The sequence below is a fragment of the Callorhinchus milii genome, unplaced genomic scaffold (assembly GCF_018977255.1).
Source record: "Callorhinchus milii isolate IMCB2004 unplaced genomic scaffold, IMCB_Cmil_1.0 Scaffold15, whole genome shotgun sequence".
In the NCBI taxonomy this organism is placed as follows: Eukaryota; Metazoa; Chordata; class Chondrichthyes; order Chimaeriformes; family Callorhinchidae; genus Callorhinchus; species Callorhinchus milii.
In genome coordinates this window covers 9,795,723-9,812,569 of record NW_024704756.1, presented here as the reverse complement: position 1 = coordinate 9,812,569, position 16,847 = coordinate 9,795,723, and the positions used below count along the sequence as shown (strand labels likewise).

Here is a 16,847-nt window from a genome sequence, read left to right as displayed (position 1 = left end):
GCCGTTTGGGAATAGGTTGTAATAACTGCAGTATCCAAGCATTGTGTACATCTTATTTTGAGTGCTGATATTCATTTTTGCAGAGAGAATGGAGTTTTATCTATGATGTCAGTAGCAAGTTCAAAGCTGCAGCAAGTATGACATCATGGATTACCAAAACAAAACAACTTATTGTGATCTCAAATGGCAAGAGTGCAGATTATGATGTTTAGCTCAACTTGTATAACTGACATTAAACCAGCTTGTTTAAGTACACATATGTTTGTTTTAATGTGTCCCTCTGTGTAACAAATGGCGAATGTTGGATTAGGGTAAGTATTCTAGGTAAAAAAAAATAATTTGGTTGATTGATGATGGAAATTGTTTGCGTGCCTTTTTGGTTGTTTTCCTTGATTCTTTTTTGGCTTTTGTATTTTAATGGCTTGGATACATTTGTTTTAAAATTTTAATTTATCATATTAGGGGCAACAAAAAGAAAAGTCAATACATAAAAAACCTATTCCAAATAATAACACTAAAAAGCTATATTACAACCAGTCTTATATCTATACCAAAATCCATTGGGATATAAAGAATCGTGCAGTAATTGTGTGGCCTTTTTTGTTTTATGGATGTTATGTATTTGCTTGTGGGCTCCCATGGCTGAGTTATGAGATTTGAATGGTTGTGACATTGAGATTTATTTCATTGAGTATTAGAGGAATATATTGTGTTCGGTTTCAGTGTTAAAGATTTCTCCGAGGTGCTGTAGTTACTACAGCACCTTTGGGGAAAACAAATTATGCAGTGCAGCTTAACAGTTACGTACTAGATGGAGAGCAACTCCAGTCTGCTATCTGCCTAGCAATTATAGAAAGCTGATTTTCAGAATTTTGTTTTGTCGTAAATTGAAATCAAGAGATTCAAATTTTGTGTACATATGTACAATGATGTATGTAGACACCCATTTCTGGTCTGCCTATAATCACATATTCTGTGGATGAGAGAACCTGTTTCCAGGTCTTTAACAACAATGCTTTGGATCTCGTTGATAGGCAATGTGTCAGAGATTCCTGGTGACACAGTTTACAGTTTATCCACTATAATCATTAAGAGCAAGCACGTTTTTGTTTAATAATTTATAAGGCGCTATATCAAATACAAGTATTATTATCTTCTTACATGGGACTTATATGCCACGTTGTGTCTGCTCTAAATTTTAATTTCATTTTGTTTCTAAACCCAAGTGGATCATGGTTGTATTGAACTACTTTAAGTGTTAAAGTAGTTCAATACAGCCATGATCTACTTAGGTTTGTTTTGTCGTGATGGATCATTATCCCTATAAATGCTGAGCCTTGTAAAAGTGAAAATAAATGCAATGAGGATGTCCAAAATAAAAGTGGACAAGCTGCATTTAAACTGTTAATGTTCAGACTGTACAGTATTACAGATTTTGTGTTGGAAATAGTATGTGTGACAATTGACATTAGTGGCTATCGATTATACACTTAAGGGCCATTGTACACTTCTATACTTAAAGGCCATTGCAGTTGCTGTATATGACATCTTACTGCAGTGGTGGATAATATTTTTTGATTGGCCAACAGAATAAATGTTCTTGATTGAATATTTCTTGATTTATGCCATAAATCAAGAAATAATCGATTAAGAAAAATCACTGGAAACCAAACCTTGATTTAAAACTGACTCACCTAGACTAGTACGAATGTTTAGCAGGCCACCACTCGACAGCCCCGTGGGCCACTTCCGGCCCGTCAGCCATGGGTTGGCACTCACTGTCCTGTTTCTTGTCAATCTCTGATAGCTGCATAATATTGAGTGACTGGAGATAACTGACTTAATATAGCCTCTGAATTCGGACAAAGGCCCATTTTGTTTTTTTGCTTGTAGGCATTACAGATCTAGAGTAGCTAACCAATAAGTAGAGCCTTTCAACTGTGTGCTCAGGTTGGTGCCATGCCACAGAAGCTTTGCTCTGTGTGAGTCTTTGTTAAATTTAGATTGAAGAATAAGTGGAGCTCCAGAGCCTGAATTGCAACACCTATTTTCTGTTTTGACAGAGGAGCTGCAGCTGGCGAGGCCATGGACAACTCTCCGCACAGAGGGGATCCGATGGCATCTGGGCTGCATGAGAGGTATATATTGTATTATGTATTGTTCAGGAACAGTTCAACCAACTTCAAAAGTAAATTCTTTGCAGCATGTTCAGTATTTACTGCAAAAGTCTATTATCATATGAATTCCTTAGATTTATTTTAAGGGTTGAACCTTTTGGGATGGGAAGAGTACACAATAGCTAAAGGCATTATTAGTTTAAAGTTCACGTGAGTTTTTTTTTGGAAAGTTGGTTTACTTCCTGAGAAAACTGCTAATCTTTCTGTGGATTATGTAGCTGTACAATGACTAACCCACAGGGCATCTTGAGCTGTAAAACATACATACCCAATGCCTTGGCTTCCGTGCAGACTGTGAATCAGATATAGTAGCAGGCACAGTAGTCACACTTCATCACACATGCACCAGAGACTTAGTTAGGAATTCTGCACAACTGCTAGTGCAGGTCGAATTGGTTAGGGTTTGTACTACCGCATCGTGAGTAGAGTGTTTGTTCAATGTGACGGAAGTTCTAATTTAAGAATACATGAAGTGTGATATTTGAAGACATTGGATATTAATGTGCTCTTTTTAGAGTTTTACTGCTTGGACAGCAGTACTATACGAATTAGAGGGGAGCACAAACTGCACACTAATCGCTGTAACCATCAAAACGGAAGTCGATTATGGTGGACTTCATTATCTCTTAACAGTTTTGATTATTTCTATTACAGTTTGAATGTGGTTTATCTTTAGAACTAACTGTAACTTGCAGAATGAGATTTGGTAACTTCTACATTTATAGTATTGAGACTTGGCGTTTGGCACCTTGACGGCTGCAAGCAGCTATGATTTATGTGACTGCTGTCATTGTTGCAATTTAGTCATGCCGTGTTGCTGTGCCATCTCACAGACAAACTAATATTGTATAAATTCTAGATACAGTACCTATGTTGTCCAAAGATTTTTCCATTACTAAAGCTTTCCTAAATCAATTGAGATTTAGTGGGAGCCAGACAGGTGGCTGACTGAGCAAATGGCTAGTTGACTGAACTTGCATACTGGAAAGCAATGGAGAGACTGTGCCCTCAAAACAAATTGTGGCTTAAGTTGTGACATAGCGTAGGCTTGAAAATGTGTCGCTGTTCACATAGAAGGCGTGGTTGATGGCAGCAATTTTACTGTTGCTTCCTTTCTGTACATCCAAAAATAGAATACCCAGCAGCTTCAAACTGCTAATTAAATTTAACAAGCACACAATTTTTTTGGTATATCCTTTTTTTTCTGTGAAATATTGTATATTGGTGCAAGTTACTTTGAACCAAAATGAGGTATGACTACGTTTTATTGTGGAGTCCTGTAGCTCAGTGGTTAGAGCACTTGCCTCACAGCGAGAGACCTGGGTTCGATTCCTGGCAGGGTGAAACCTTGGGCAAGTTTCCTTACTCCACACGCCTGATAATAATCCCTCAAGAAAAAAATAATAAATTGGTCACTTCAATCCACGACTGTTTGCGGGATGCTGCTGTGCGCAATTGGCTACTGCATTTTGCCCACAAATATCCAGTCAATTCACTTGACAGTATATTCTGTGACGCGCTTTGAGATGTCTAGAAGACATGAAAAGTGCTATATCAAATGCAAGGATTATTATTATAGATACTCCATGGTACTAAAATTATTCAGTGAACGATGATTCCCCAAAAGTAGAAACAGCTTTTTTAATACAAATTATTCAAAAGTTAAAATGGTGCACATTAGGTAGCTTTTCAGCCAAAATTAGTTGCAATACAAAGGATATCTTTTCACTGAAAGGCACAGTTGGTTAAACTAACAAGTAGACTATTGTAATAGACTGAAATGAGTTTTCCTGTTCTTGCTGTGCCTTTTTTTTATAATTGCTGCTGGTGTGAGCTCTCACTATTGGCATTTAGAATCTGAATATGATATGAATGGTCATTATTGTTAATCTTGATCTTGTGATTAAATGGAAGAAATGTGCTTGAATATGGCCCTTTGTAGAGATGAATAAAGCTTTCCTCAGTTTGATCTTGCAACGAATTCCGGTGAAACTTCTACTTGACAAGAAAAATACAAACTGGTTAGTTACATAACAGATAAACTATGATCTTTGTTCTCATGTGTTGTATGCAATGAGGAGAGCTGAAACTGCTACATGGTAGGATTTGCTTGGTGTTGAAAACTGGTTTACAAACACAAAAGCATTTTATAATAACTTATCCTTGGAATTATTTCCACTGTGATGATTCCAGCTTTAGCCTATAGAGTGTCTGCATTGGCAGACTAAAAAATATACTGAGGTTTAGGCAAATATGTGGATTAGTTAAATAAGTGTAATAAGCAAACAAGCAGCTTTAATTTTACTTTAATTTACCACTATCAGTGAACCTACACTATCATTATGACAAAAATTATGAGACGGAATATAAAAAAACCCACACAAATAAGAAACCTTTATAAACTTGTACAGTATTATTTCTCTACTGAGCATGTGCAGGATGTTATATGCATTTGTGTTGTGTAAATTTATGTTTCGCAGTAAGGACAAATAATAATCCCTCCAAAACCAAAACAATAATAAATTGGTCATTTTCAATCTACGACTGTTTGTGGGACATTGCTGTGCGCAATTGGCTGCCGCGTTCGCCCACAAATATACAGTCAATTCACTTTACAGTGTGTTCTGTGAAGCCCTTTGGGACGTCCTCCCGACGTGAAAAGCGCTATATCAAATGCAAGGATTATTATTATTGTTATTTGGAAATGGTATGAATATGTGGAGGCTTGTAAACTTCCTCATGATCAGTATAAATGGCCCTGCTTTTAGCATCATAGGTAAACTCGGAATCTTATCACAGCTAAATCGGTTGTTGCTGAGACCATTGGAATGCGCCATTACCTGATGTGCTGCTTGGTGATGTTTGGTGACGTTTCTCACAGCTGTGATGTTTGAGCACCTAGCATTTGTTAAACAAGTTACATCCAGGATTTGCACGCAGTAGCAACATGTTCAGAGGTGTAACTGGTACACATGTTGTGTACAGTATATATTCAGGAAAGAATCATAGAATCTTATAGCACAGAAGAAGGCACATTGTGCCTGTTCTTTGAAAGAGCCATTCAACTGAGTAAAAGTATTCTACTTTTAATCTCTTCCACACCAATATGAACCTTTTGATTACAAATATAGCACTGGACTCAAAATTAACCTGTGCAAAAATGTTAACTGTTAGTTAGTATTTTTTTCTTAAAGCACATTGACATTGTAATAGGAACAAAATACTGGAAATCCACAGCATGTCAGTCAACCTGTGAAAGAGAAAACCATGTTAATGTTTTGGCTTTAGGTTGTATGTTGTAGTTTTACTTCAAGTGGCCTGCAGAGCAATAATTTGCTTGTGCTGCCAGCTTCTTTAAAAAAAAAGCTGGTGTAAAAAGATGCTGACAGTTTTGGCTCATGATGACCTTCAATGAGTGCAAACGCCCTAGGCTGACTGTATAAAGCTTTATACTGTCTGTAGCAGGAACTCTGCAAAGGATTCAGATTTGTGGGTAAGTGAGAGCGAAGTCACTTAGCCAGACTCCTTATTTATTAGTTCATCATCATAAACCGTTATCTTAACAAAACGCTAATTGTTCACTTGGAGGATTAGAACTCAGGTGTGTAATCGATTAGAATACGGTCCTTCACCTGAAGGAAAGCATCACACTCCTTCCTCCCAACTACACACGGAGCACAAAACTACAATGCATCACAGTGTTCTATGCTTCTCTCTGTGCCCCTGCTCGCCTCATTGGAAGGATGTTTCAAAGTGCTTCTCCTCATGGCTAGAGTGTGGTGCAATCGCTTAGTAGCATTTGGCAACAAAGGATAAGAAAAGCTTGAGAAAGTGGGAAAGAGATTTTGAATAGAAATTTCACAGTTTTCCTTAAATATGGACACAGTAGACAGTATGAGTTTTACAGTACATCAGGGGAGCAGCCAGTTAGTTGTCTGAGGTCGTTCGCAGTGAAGTCACTAGCGATCAAACACGACCTGAAAGGTGCTGGAATAGACAAATCTGGAGCAGTCTATGGATCCTGACAAGTACTTTATAATTGGATCGTCCATTATGTGAATTTGGACTAATCAAACAGGTCTATGAATCAATTCTCTGTTTTACTTTTATTCGCTGTGTATCTGGCTGCACTTCAACTTTGCTCTTTTAATTCGAAATAATTGCTTTTGATACTCTGTATATCCAGGTTTGGGTACAATTTGAAAATAAGAAATCTTTTCTTGGACATTGCAAGGTAGACTTTTGAAAAATATTTGACTTGCAAACTGGCCTCAGGTGTTTCTTTGCCGTAGCTTGGAGAATGCAGTTGTCTTTCTATGTAGGTTCTTTCCACCCTGTCCCCAATAATTAGATGCATGACTAAATCTGTCCCCTGTAGGAAGTAATAAACTAAAGTTGTCAGTCCAAAGGTTTTTTTGGGAAGAATGTGATCGAGTGAACTGTTTTAAGAGTATGCGCTTATAATTCAAATGTAACCGATTATTCAGTCACCAAGAATATATTACGTTGGCTGAAGGGCATGCTCACATTATTAAATAATAGTCCAGTTAATCAAAGTAAGGTACTAGTTTGTTTTAGCTGAAGTAGTAGAGTATAACTCCATTATAAGGTGTTCCTTAACAAGTAGGTTCGCTGATTCATTTGTTGCGGCATGAACCAGCTGGTGATCCGTGCACTAAGAATGTCTGACTACTGGGTCGTGGGATTCCTGTCACTTCCTGTATGCACAGTATGTGCAGCAAGCATTGGCACATGCTGTATATGTGCAGTGTGCAGGAAGTGATGTTGGTACAACCTGATGATCTAGAGAAGTCTGCCATTTTTGATGAGAGGGAGAAGATGGTGAGCATGTGCCTCTTGGTTTTTGGAATTAAAACAACTCATCATAGCAAGTACCAAGTGTGAGTCTGGTCAGTGAACGTCAGTATGCTATTCAACCGGAGAGAGAGGGGAGGAGAGTTCACAGCAAAGCACAATCCATCCTGATCCAATGTATGCGCACACTTAGCAGCAAGGGTCATAGCGACATTGGGAATGTGAGCCCGGTCTTATATTAATTTTTCTCCCCAGTCTATTTTGTTGCGAAAACTGACAGTGATTCTTACAGTGACCAACTAACCCAGCACATGTTTAAGATTAATGCTGTAATGTTCCTTATCTGTTTGATGCAGTACCACATTATGCATTTATCCTTTGAGCCATGTTACAGAACCATGACAGGATTTTTAAAACATGCTTTTTCTTGTTATTGATCTACAGGTTAGTTTGGTTGTATGAAGACATTCTCACCCATAGTACCCATTTTAAATCCCAACAATTAGTATTCACTATGTACATCTGATATTGATGTGTTCATGAGTGTTCTGTAGAAGTTCTCCACACTGCACTTGTCTTGCAGGTAATTTGATGGCATCACAGTATATCAACTGCCTCCAAGCAGAGTTCTGGCACTACATTAATGAAGAGCCACTATTCCAATTGCTCGTTTGTTCTACAGTCTTTTTATCTGTTTTAATACTCAGTGTTTAAGCCATGGGATTCTGGAAAGGTTCTTGAAGGCATTTCAGATCAATAAAAAAAATAAAGTACAGTTAGCATAGGAAGCAAACCCTGACTGAAAAATGTGATTTAGTTGTAATGTCATCAACTAAGAACCCCAAACAAGCAATCTTGTTCTGAAGTAGAACCAGCATTGTCAACATATCAATAGCTAGTAAAATTGAAATAGTAACTTTGAAGGAAAAATGGCTGCAATGAAATTGTCTCCTCTCTGGTATTCCGAAACACTTATTTTAAAGTTTATAATACAGAAACAATACTGTAAAAGCGTACCGTTTTCAGGACATCGGGGGCTACATTTGCCAGTGTTGAGTCCATTTTACAAAATATTACTGTTGTAGTCTGTAAGTTATTCTGGTTGGTTGCTGAATGAAAGTGATACTCTTCAGTTTACCGGAAGTTCTGATTTCTTTGGGCGATAGCCAAGAGGGAAATTGTGAATGAGAGGGAGAGAGGAATCCAGGAAAAAAGGTGGGTCAAGAAAGATCTGGTGAGAAGGAATACTTATACATTGCACAATTGAATGTCTAGTTTCCACACTTGGTAAAATCTCATGTAAAAATGTGCAAGAAACTAAAAGAACCAGAGGAGAGTCCACCGGAACGTTAAACCACCCTACCTCATCCTACTGTTTGAACTACTTTTAAAAGATTTGCTTGCTGCAAAGTTGGCCCTGTTCTCAGCTACCGCTTGCGGTATAAACTAACATACTTCAATATCACGGTTGTTGTGAGGAAGAAAGAGAAAACGTGTAAATGCATCGGTTGATGTTGCTGTCAGATCCCATTTTGCGCTACAAAGTATTTTTAAAATAGTTATTTAAAGGCGGCCTGGTAGCTACAACTTAAGACTGCAACAAGGACAGTATGTTTGCTATTCAGTTTCGAATGACATTTGCATGCTAGCTTTTCTATTTGGGGAGGGAGTTGTTGATCTCAGGAGAATAAAAGGAGGGAAGGGAAAATTCAAGGAGTCAGTCAACACATGGCTTGACAATAGCTCCTATCAGGGAAGCTTGGAGGCTGGACTGTTGTGGAACATTGATTCTCAGACTAACAGAGAAAATGTAAATCAGTTTCTCTTTTCTGCATTCTCTCTAGTTCTCACCATACGAATACCATTACCTAACTGGCTAAGAGAGTGGGCATGCAATCAGCTATAAGGTGTTTGTCAGTGATGACTGTACTTTGGCTGAAACTTAAGAGGTATTAAGAATACAGGATTCTCTTTGCAGGAAATCTCTGTTTGGTTCCATCTTCTAATTGTCACCAAAATCAGGAACTCGGTATATGGGAAATTAAGAGCTAGAACCTTCACTGATGGCATTGTTTATTAGTGCTTCAAAGCACTGGGTTATCTCACAGAAAGTGAACTTTATTATTAGCGATTAATAACAGTGGGAGAGAGAAGGAAAAGCAGTGGTCATTTCAGGTGTAGTTGAGCTTTTATAGAATAGTTTGACCTTTTAAGATGTATCTGCTCCTCCAGTGTGGCAAACCTTACTGCACCATGTATCACGCAGAAAAGTGGGTGAGCACTAAATGCCATCTTAATACCATTGTTTTATTGTGCTTTTTACAGTCAACTGGTGGCGTTGTTGGTAACATAGTTGTGAAAGGCCCACAACAAAGTAGAATCTGGAGTATTGATATGTATAAGATAACTGAGCTTAGCTTTCTTGCCTTGAGGGAAAAAGGTTGAGGCCCTGGAAAGCAGAACTCGATAAGAATGGGAACTGCGAATATTCATTTTAAACTGTGTCCTTGGGACGATGAATAAAGCCTTGAAGTCTTCAGACTTCATCACAAATCTAATCCAAAAATGATACTGTGACTTCTCTAATTCAACCTCCTTGAAGAAACAATATCTGATCCAGCAAGCGTGCTATTTACTATACCATAAACAGACATTGCTCTGAACATGAGCACATTCTCTCAGAGGCAGTCTTGTGTGACACAAACCACCAAGCCCAAGGCAGAACATGATTACTGGAAATCTGTTTAAAATTTCTTCTAAAGTAATCTGCATTTATCGGCAATATTGCCATTTTCATACATCACCATTGACAACCTGCATCATAAATCATAGATAATTGTTCATAATTTGTTAAAATAACCTGTGTTTCTATTTCTCCTTTGTCTGTTATTCAGTGACCATTTAACTTTTTTGTTGTTTTCAGTGCATATTTGTACAGCACCAAATACTGCTTTCAGATTCTACATGGTCTTGGACATTGTTTCAAAACGTGAAACATGCTCAAATCTCAAAAATATTTCCAGTAATTTTGCAGTTAGGAGGCAGGATCCTTTCGTTGTGCCGCATGCAGTCTGTTCAGTTCTTTGGTGAGCCTCCTAATTATTGAACAAACAATTAAATGACATTTTAACTCTTCCATTTTTCAGAATCGAGTAACTATTTGATATTAAGATGATTGTTTTCTTGGCCTCTTGAGTTTTATTTTACTGTACGTAATTAATTTACTTGTTACCCAGTTATGTGTGAATTGCAAAGGCTAGTTATGCATCGCTACACAATGGGAAGGTCAACATGCTGATTTGGGTTGCACACTAAGTGAATTATCTTGTGACGATGAGAATTACATGAAGCTCTAAAATAGTTCAAATCTCCTGATTGCCTCTGTTATCAGCATCCAAGGCTGCACTCTCCACCTCTCAAAGCCAATCAGGAACTTCGGTGTTCTGTTCGACCATGAGCTGTCCTTTCTTCCCCACATCCGCGCCACAACTGGCACCGCCTTCCACCACCTACGGAACATCGCCAGACTACGGCACTACCTCACCCCTCACGCTGCTCAAACACTGGTCCACGCATTTATCACCTCAAGGCTGTACTATGGGAACTCTCTCCTCGCCGGCCTTCCCGGCACCTCCCTCCACAAGCTGCAGGTCATTCAGAACTCTGCAGCTCGTGTACTGTCCCGCACCAGGCTTCGCGACCACATCACTCCCACCCTCGCTCGCCTCCACTGGCTTCCCATCCTCCAGAGGATCGAATTCAAGATCCTCATCCTCACCTACAAAGCCATTCACGGCCTTGCTCCTTCCTACCTCTCCGACCTACTATCCCCCTACTTACCTGCCCGTACCCTCCGTTCCTCTGGCTCCGGTCTGCTCCACATCCCCCGCCCCAACCGCCCTACCATCGGTGGTCGGGCCTTCAGCCTCTCAGCCCCTAGACTCTGGAACTCCATCCCCCAGTGCCTTCGCCTCGCTTCCTCCCTTTCCTCCTTCAAGGCCCATCTGAAGACCTTTCTCTTCAACCATGCCTTCACCTCCCCTCTCGACTCTCTACCCCCTCCTCGCTCCCTCCCCTCCCCCCCTCACCCTGACCATTTCCCCCCTGCTCGGGTCCCGACCCAACTGTCCAGTGCCTTGGGAAGTCCTCCCAACGTGAAAGGCGCTCTATAAATGCAATCTTGTTGTTATATTGTTTTGCTACTAGTAATTAACTGTGTCTATTTAAACTATTGAAAGCCAAGTTCAAAACAAAAAATACAATATATAATAAATTATTGTACATAGTGTGACATGTTTATGGTACAATAATTGTGAAGAGGAAAAAGCAACATGAAAGTGCCTCAGTATGTTGACTAAACTTACAAAAGAGTTTTTCATTAATCTGTTTGTCTGGTAATTGGTTACATTTCAAATAATAGTCCAGTCTCACTTGCCTGTATCCAACCCATCTCTGTTTGTAAACATGAACATATGATCTTATACATTTCAGAGGCCCTCTCTGGCTGCACACCAAAGAATAGTGAAGTGCACAGCGCACTTTCTTTATGAATGCATAAACTTTACTGAGTTGAGGAAGAACTTCTTCACTCAAAGGGTGGTGAATGTATGGAACTCACTACCCCAAAGGGCTGTTGACGCTCAGTCCTTGAACATATTCAAGACTGAGATAGATAGATTTCTTATTGCAAAAGGGATTAAGGGATATGGGGATAAGGCAACATCAGGTTATCAGCTGGAGTTGATTAGAAGATCAGCCATGATTGAATGGTGGGGCAGGCTCGAAGGGCTGAATGGCCTCCTCCTGTTCTTACATGTTATGTGCTTATGCTGTTACTTGTTTCAATGGCTTCATTTATGGCTAAACACTCAGGGTGCTATATAAATGACTGAATCACAGTAATGTGCTGGGGAATCAACTGTCATTGCAGTTGTTTGGAGAAAACCATTACCACAGCAATGTGCAGTGTCCCTTGAAACAGCATTTCCTAGTTCATCTTGGAACATTTCCACCAAATATTAACGGATGCCATTGGAGACATTTTAAACCCTTCTCCATTGTTTTTAAGCTCCTCATTTGCTTTTTCTTGCCAAATGATTCATGCAGTCCAGCTGACTGCCTGTGGGTGGAGACAGAGCCACAGGATTTGGATTACAGCAGTTCATCTCATTTTATATTACTGTAAACTGTTCCCAGCAATTTACTAAACCATACCTGCAACTTCACAGTATAATATAAATGATGCTTTTGTTTTAAACATAGTTCATCTATTTCCACTCCCAGAGACTCCATTTTGTAATGATTTTAAAAAGAATAGTGCATTTGGAAATGATGCCTTCAATCATCTAGATCAGTTTGTGTGTCTCTATCTCGTTCTCTCTCTCTCCATCCCCTCTAACACCCCCCCCTCCCCACCACCACCACCATTGCGGACACTTTTTTGATGCTCATTTAGTTTAATATAACACTTGTGTATTGGACAGTAATAATCCAACGGTAGTTGATTTGTGTTTATCAATCTACTAAGAAAATTGCAAATTATTTATTTTACCAGATGAAATTATCATTCAAGGTAACACAGTTATCTTAAATACTGTGGCTAAAACTTTCATATCTGATTCATAATGTCTCCACTGAGCATTTCAGAGTTGAGTGGAGAGCAAAACTTCCTCATTGTAAAGAAGGAATATAGGATGAATCACTTTGATTCCTATACCAGACATTAATGGAGTTTTCATGTTTTAAATCTTACCCATTCTCTCCTTGCAAAATACTGTTAAAAACTGATGAATGTGTATCATCAGTCATACACAGTGTTAATTTCCCTCTTTCCAAGTACTGAACTATTTTAAAATGCAGATCATTATAACGTCACTTCAGGTAATACAGTATGATTGTTTTTGCATGATAACTACCTTTTCAAAAAGGATATTAACTGATAAAATCAGTTAAACTGAAAAAATCTCATTACACTTCATTGCATCTTTGTGCCAAGTGTAATTCTGAGAGTGCATGTCAGATCCTATGTCCAACACTTTGCTAATTTAGGTCATTTGTTGTCATGACATCTCATCCTGGGTGAGAGGGGGTGGGGGGGTGGGGGTGCGGAGTGAATTATATTGCAACTTACTGAATGCTTCTGTGTGAAGCCAATCCTCTCACAAGATTAGCTTGCTTATTGTCATGAGAACAGTTTCCTAGGGAAGAGTAAGTGGAAGTCTGCAAATGACCTCAACCTACCTATAATTTTTAACAGGAAAGGAGTTTCCTGTTAAAAGTTATAGGTAGCACAGAGCCATAATTATATTGGTACAGAGTGACCTGAGCAAAGAAATTCAAAATGTTTGAGAAAACCTTAGAGTTACAAAGATAATGTACTTTAATTTCCTTTTTTACGACCTAATGCCAGTATACAGTGTGGCATGTGGTCTCAATGCTGCCAGTATGATGCTACTTTCTCATGTATAATGCAGTTTTGTGTTTCATGTTGTGAAGTGAGATTATTCTTACCTCAAGAATTAACATTAACAGTTGTGCAGTTGCTCAAGATAACTGCTCTGCCTGTCATGGCAAACTGATTGTATACATTTTATAATGCCTTGAATTGTATTAAATGTATCGAACATTATTTTGGTTTTCCTCACTGCTTGGAAACATCTAGTTCCCATCCACTTTGTTATGAGAATCTATAACAAAATGGATATTGCATGAAAAGACTAACACAGAGGATAAGGTGGGCACAAGAAAATCTGTACAACAGATAGATAGTTTGGATGCTACAATTGACTTCAGGCCTCTGGTGGGGAAAATTAGTTAGCATTCCTGCTTCCGATTGCTATCTAGTGACCTCAGTTGGAAGACACTGTGCCTGAGGATAGGATTGGGCTTGGCTTTTAAGGCCCAGGATTTAATTGCCTGTCGGCACTTGCTGTCAAATCTGACAAGTGAATAATGACCACTTGGATGAGCTACTGGAGACCTCTGTGGAATTGTACACCAGTAGAAAGAAATAAGTTAAATGGCTTTAGGAGAAGTGTAAAAGGCGTATAAAAATCACTGGCCTATTTCTAGTAAGTCCATTTTACCTTGAAATTTACGTTTGTGTAGAATTGTGGAAAATCCTTAAATTCAGTCTTAATTTGGAAAACAGTTTTCCACTGATGTTAAAAAGAACTGACTTCAAATTGAAACAGGATTTAAGATTTTTTTCACAATTCTGAATGAACTTGAATTTTATTAGAAAATAATAATAATCCATGCATTTGATATAGTGCCTTATCATGTCTTCGAGATGTCTCAAAGCGCTTCACAGAATATACTTTATAGTGAATTGACTGTATATTTTATGTGCAAAACGCAGCAACCAATTGCGCCCAGCAGTGTCCCAACAAAGTGACCAATTTATTATTATTTTTCTTGAAGGAATTATTACCCCCGGAAAAGCGATCCACCAATCGACTAACAACTGGGTTCCTATTTACTGCTTGGTAAACAGAATAAGGAAACTTGCCTAACGTTTTGCCCTGCTGGGAAATGAACCCAGGTCTTTCCCTTGTGAGGCAAGTGCTCTAACCACTGAGCTATAAGACTGGTTGGTTACTGATGCACAGTAACCAGTGATAATTGTCATGGTTAAATACATTGTGTCCATTGTTGAGACAAATACTACTTGGCAAAATTAACTTCGTATCAATTACTAATATTCAGAAATTTTATTATATCCTTGTAGTATTTGACCAAGATAAATTGCCTAAATAAATGTATCATCATTCAAAATGAACTAAGATGTTGTTTGGTGACCAATAGGTCAATGAGGAATGCTTATCTATTTTTTAAAAAAACAGAAGCTTCAACATAAATAACTAAATCATTTATTTACAAACACAAATTTGCAAGTGTTTTGGACTGTGTGTAGTTATGTTGAGATTGTGCTTTGAACTACTTCAGCTTAACAATAGGTCTAGTATTTTCCAATCCAAACCTCTGGATATTACAATCCAAATACTACCATTTTTATTGAGAAACCTGTCCACAATAATCCATCTGCAAATGGGAACATAGCAAAGAGTCATTTGTAAATGGTTCAATGTTATAAGCCACAGCATAATTACAGACAGTTTACATTTGGCACGTTGTGCTTATGACTGCATATTAAATTGGTTGAACTCTTCTTTAAATACAAAAGGTATTTAACAAAATCTTATTAAATTTTAAATTTGCAAATGGTTTTACAGGCTAAAACTAAGCAATGTTTCGGGCCTCAGAAGAAAAACAACTTCTACATTAAAATAAAGTCCCAATCTAACAAAATCTTTACCAATCCCTAATTTGTTCCAGATGACAAAGGCTTAGCAATTCTGTAATGAATGCAAATCTTTGTGGATATATATGTGCATATATTTGTGGAGTCCTGTAGCTCAGTGGTTAGAGCACTCGCTTTGCAAGTGAGAGACCTGAGTTCAATTCCAGGCAGAGGGCGAAACCTTGGGCAAGTTTCCTTACTCCACACAGAGCCTAATAATAATACCTCTAAAAAAAACAAAAACAATAATAAATTGGTCATTTTCAATCTACGACTGTTTGTGGGACATTGCTGTGCGCAATTGGCTGCCGCGTTCGCCCACAAATATACAGTTAATTCACCTTACAGTGTGTTCTGTGAAGCGCTTTGGGACGTCCTCCCAACGTGAAAAGCGCTATATCAAATGCAAGGATTATTATTATTATAAATCTGGTTTTAAGCAATTTTTTTAAAGCAAAAATCCATTCTGACATAGCATCGCTAGTTTTGTATGATTTTAAAAACTACTAAAAATGAATTGGTTGGAACTTTGGTGCAGATTTTTATTCAGTTCAAAAGCAAAAGCGGCTTCACTGGAGGGGGGGGAAGGGGCGGAAGCAATTTTGCCATTACTTTGTGCAACTGCCCTGAGTATAGCCCCAGGAAAGTTAACATGCAGTAGTGATTATGCAATGTGAACTGAATTTCCAAACAGCTTGGTGCAAAGTGACAGATAATGGAATATGTAGAATTTTGATAAGAAAGCAATCAACCATAAAAAATATTTGGTCTTTATAGGTTTGAGTGCCGATTCAGTAACCCACCAGTATATACGGTTTGATTGTCTCTCCCCTCTGCTTTGTTTTGTTGTTAGCTGTATCAAACCACGTATATATTTTTAAAAATTAAAATGTTCCCAATGGATTTTTCCAATTTTCTTCTGCACTTTAAATTATATTGACAGAGCTATTAAAAATTAACTTCTTCTGAAATGCCGTGCTATGAATTGAAGTTAAAATATTTAAAATTCTACAGCAACATGGAATGGAACCAGTTAACCTGTTGTCAAGGTTACTCGTAATTCAACATTAATGCAGCAACATATCTGTCACTAATCCCCTCACACCCCCACCCACCCACCCACACATACATACATTTACTTGCAGCATTGTGGCATCTAGTTATCAGATGTGAATGGCTTTTGTTTTGTTGGTGTAAGGATCCTTAAGGTGTAAGGAATATGATTTACACTTAATATAAGTACAGTAAACTGAGCTATGGTCATTATTCTAACTAACATTATTCTAACATACATTGTATCCTATATCTTAAATCACATATCCTATTTATACTACATATTCAGAAAATAGCTAAAGTTAACAATGTAAACAAGACGTAAATGAATGATTGGATTGTAGTGTGGTCTCAGTGGTGAGACTTTTTTTTAAAACAGTGCATTTATTCTAAATTGTGGCTCCATCTCAATGAAATGCAAATACTATTCAGCAAAATTGTATCATCACATGTGGTACAATTACCATTATAATCTCCATAAGAACTGAATTTAATGATAT

General features: G+C 38.1%; 1 protein-coding gene across 1 annotated transcript in view; it reads left to right on the top strand.

Annotated features, from left to right (window-relative positions):
- klhl13 (kelch-like family member 13) overlaps window positions 1-16,847 on the top strand; it is a 62,729-nt gene that overhangs the window by 14,568 nt on the left and 31,314 nt on the right. The window contains exon 2 of the mRNA XM_007892318.2: window positions 2,064-2,138. Within this exon, the coding sequence (XP_007890509.2) occupies window positions 2,086-2,138 (53 nt within the window). The 5' untranslated portion in view covers window positions 2,064-2,085. The remainder of the gene's footprint in view (window positions 1-2,063; window positions 2,139-16,847) is intronic.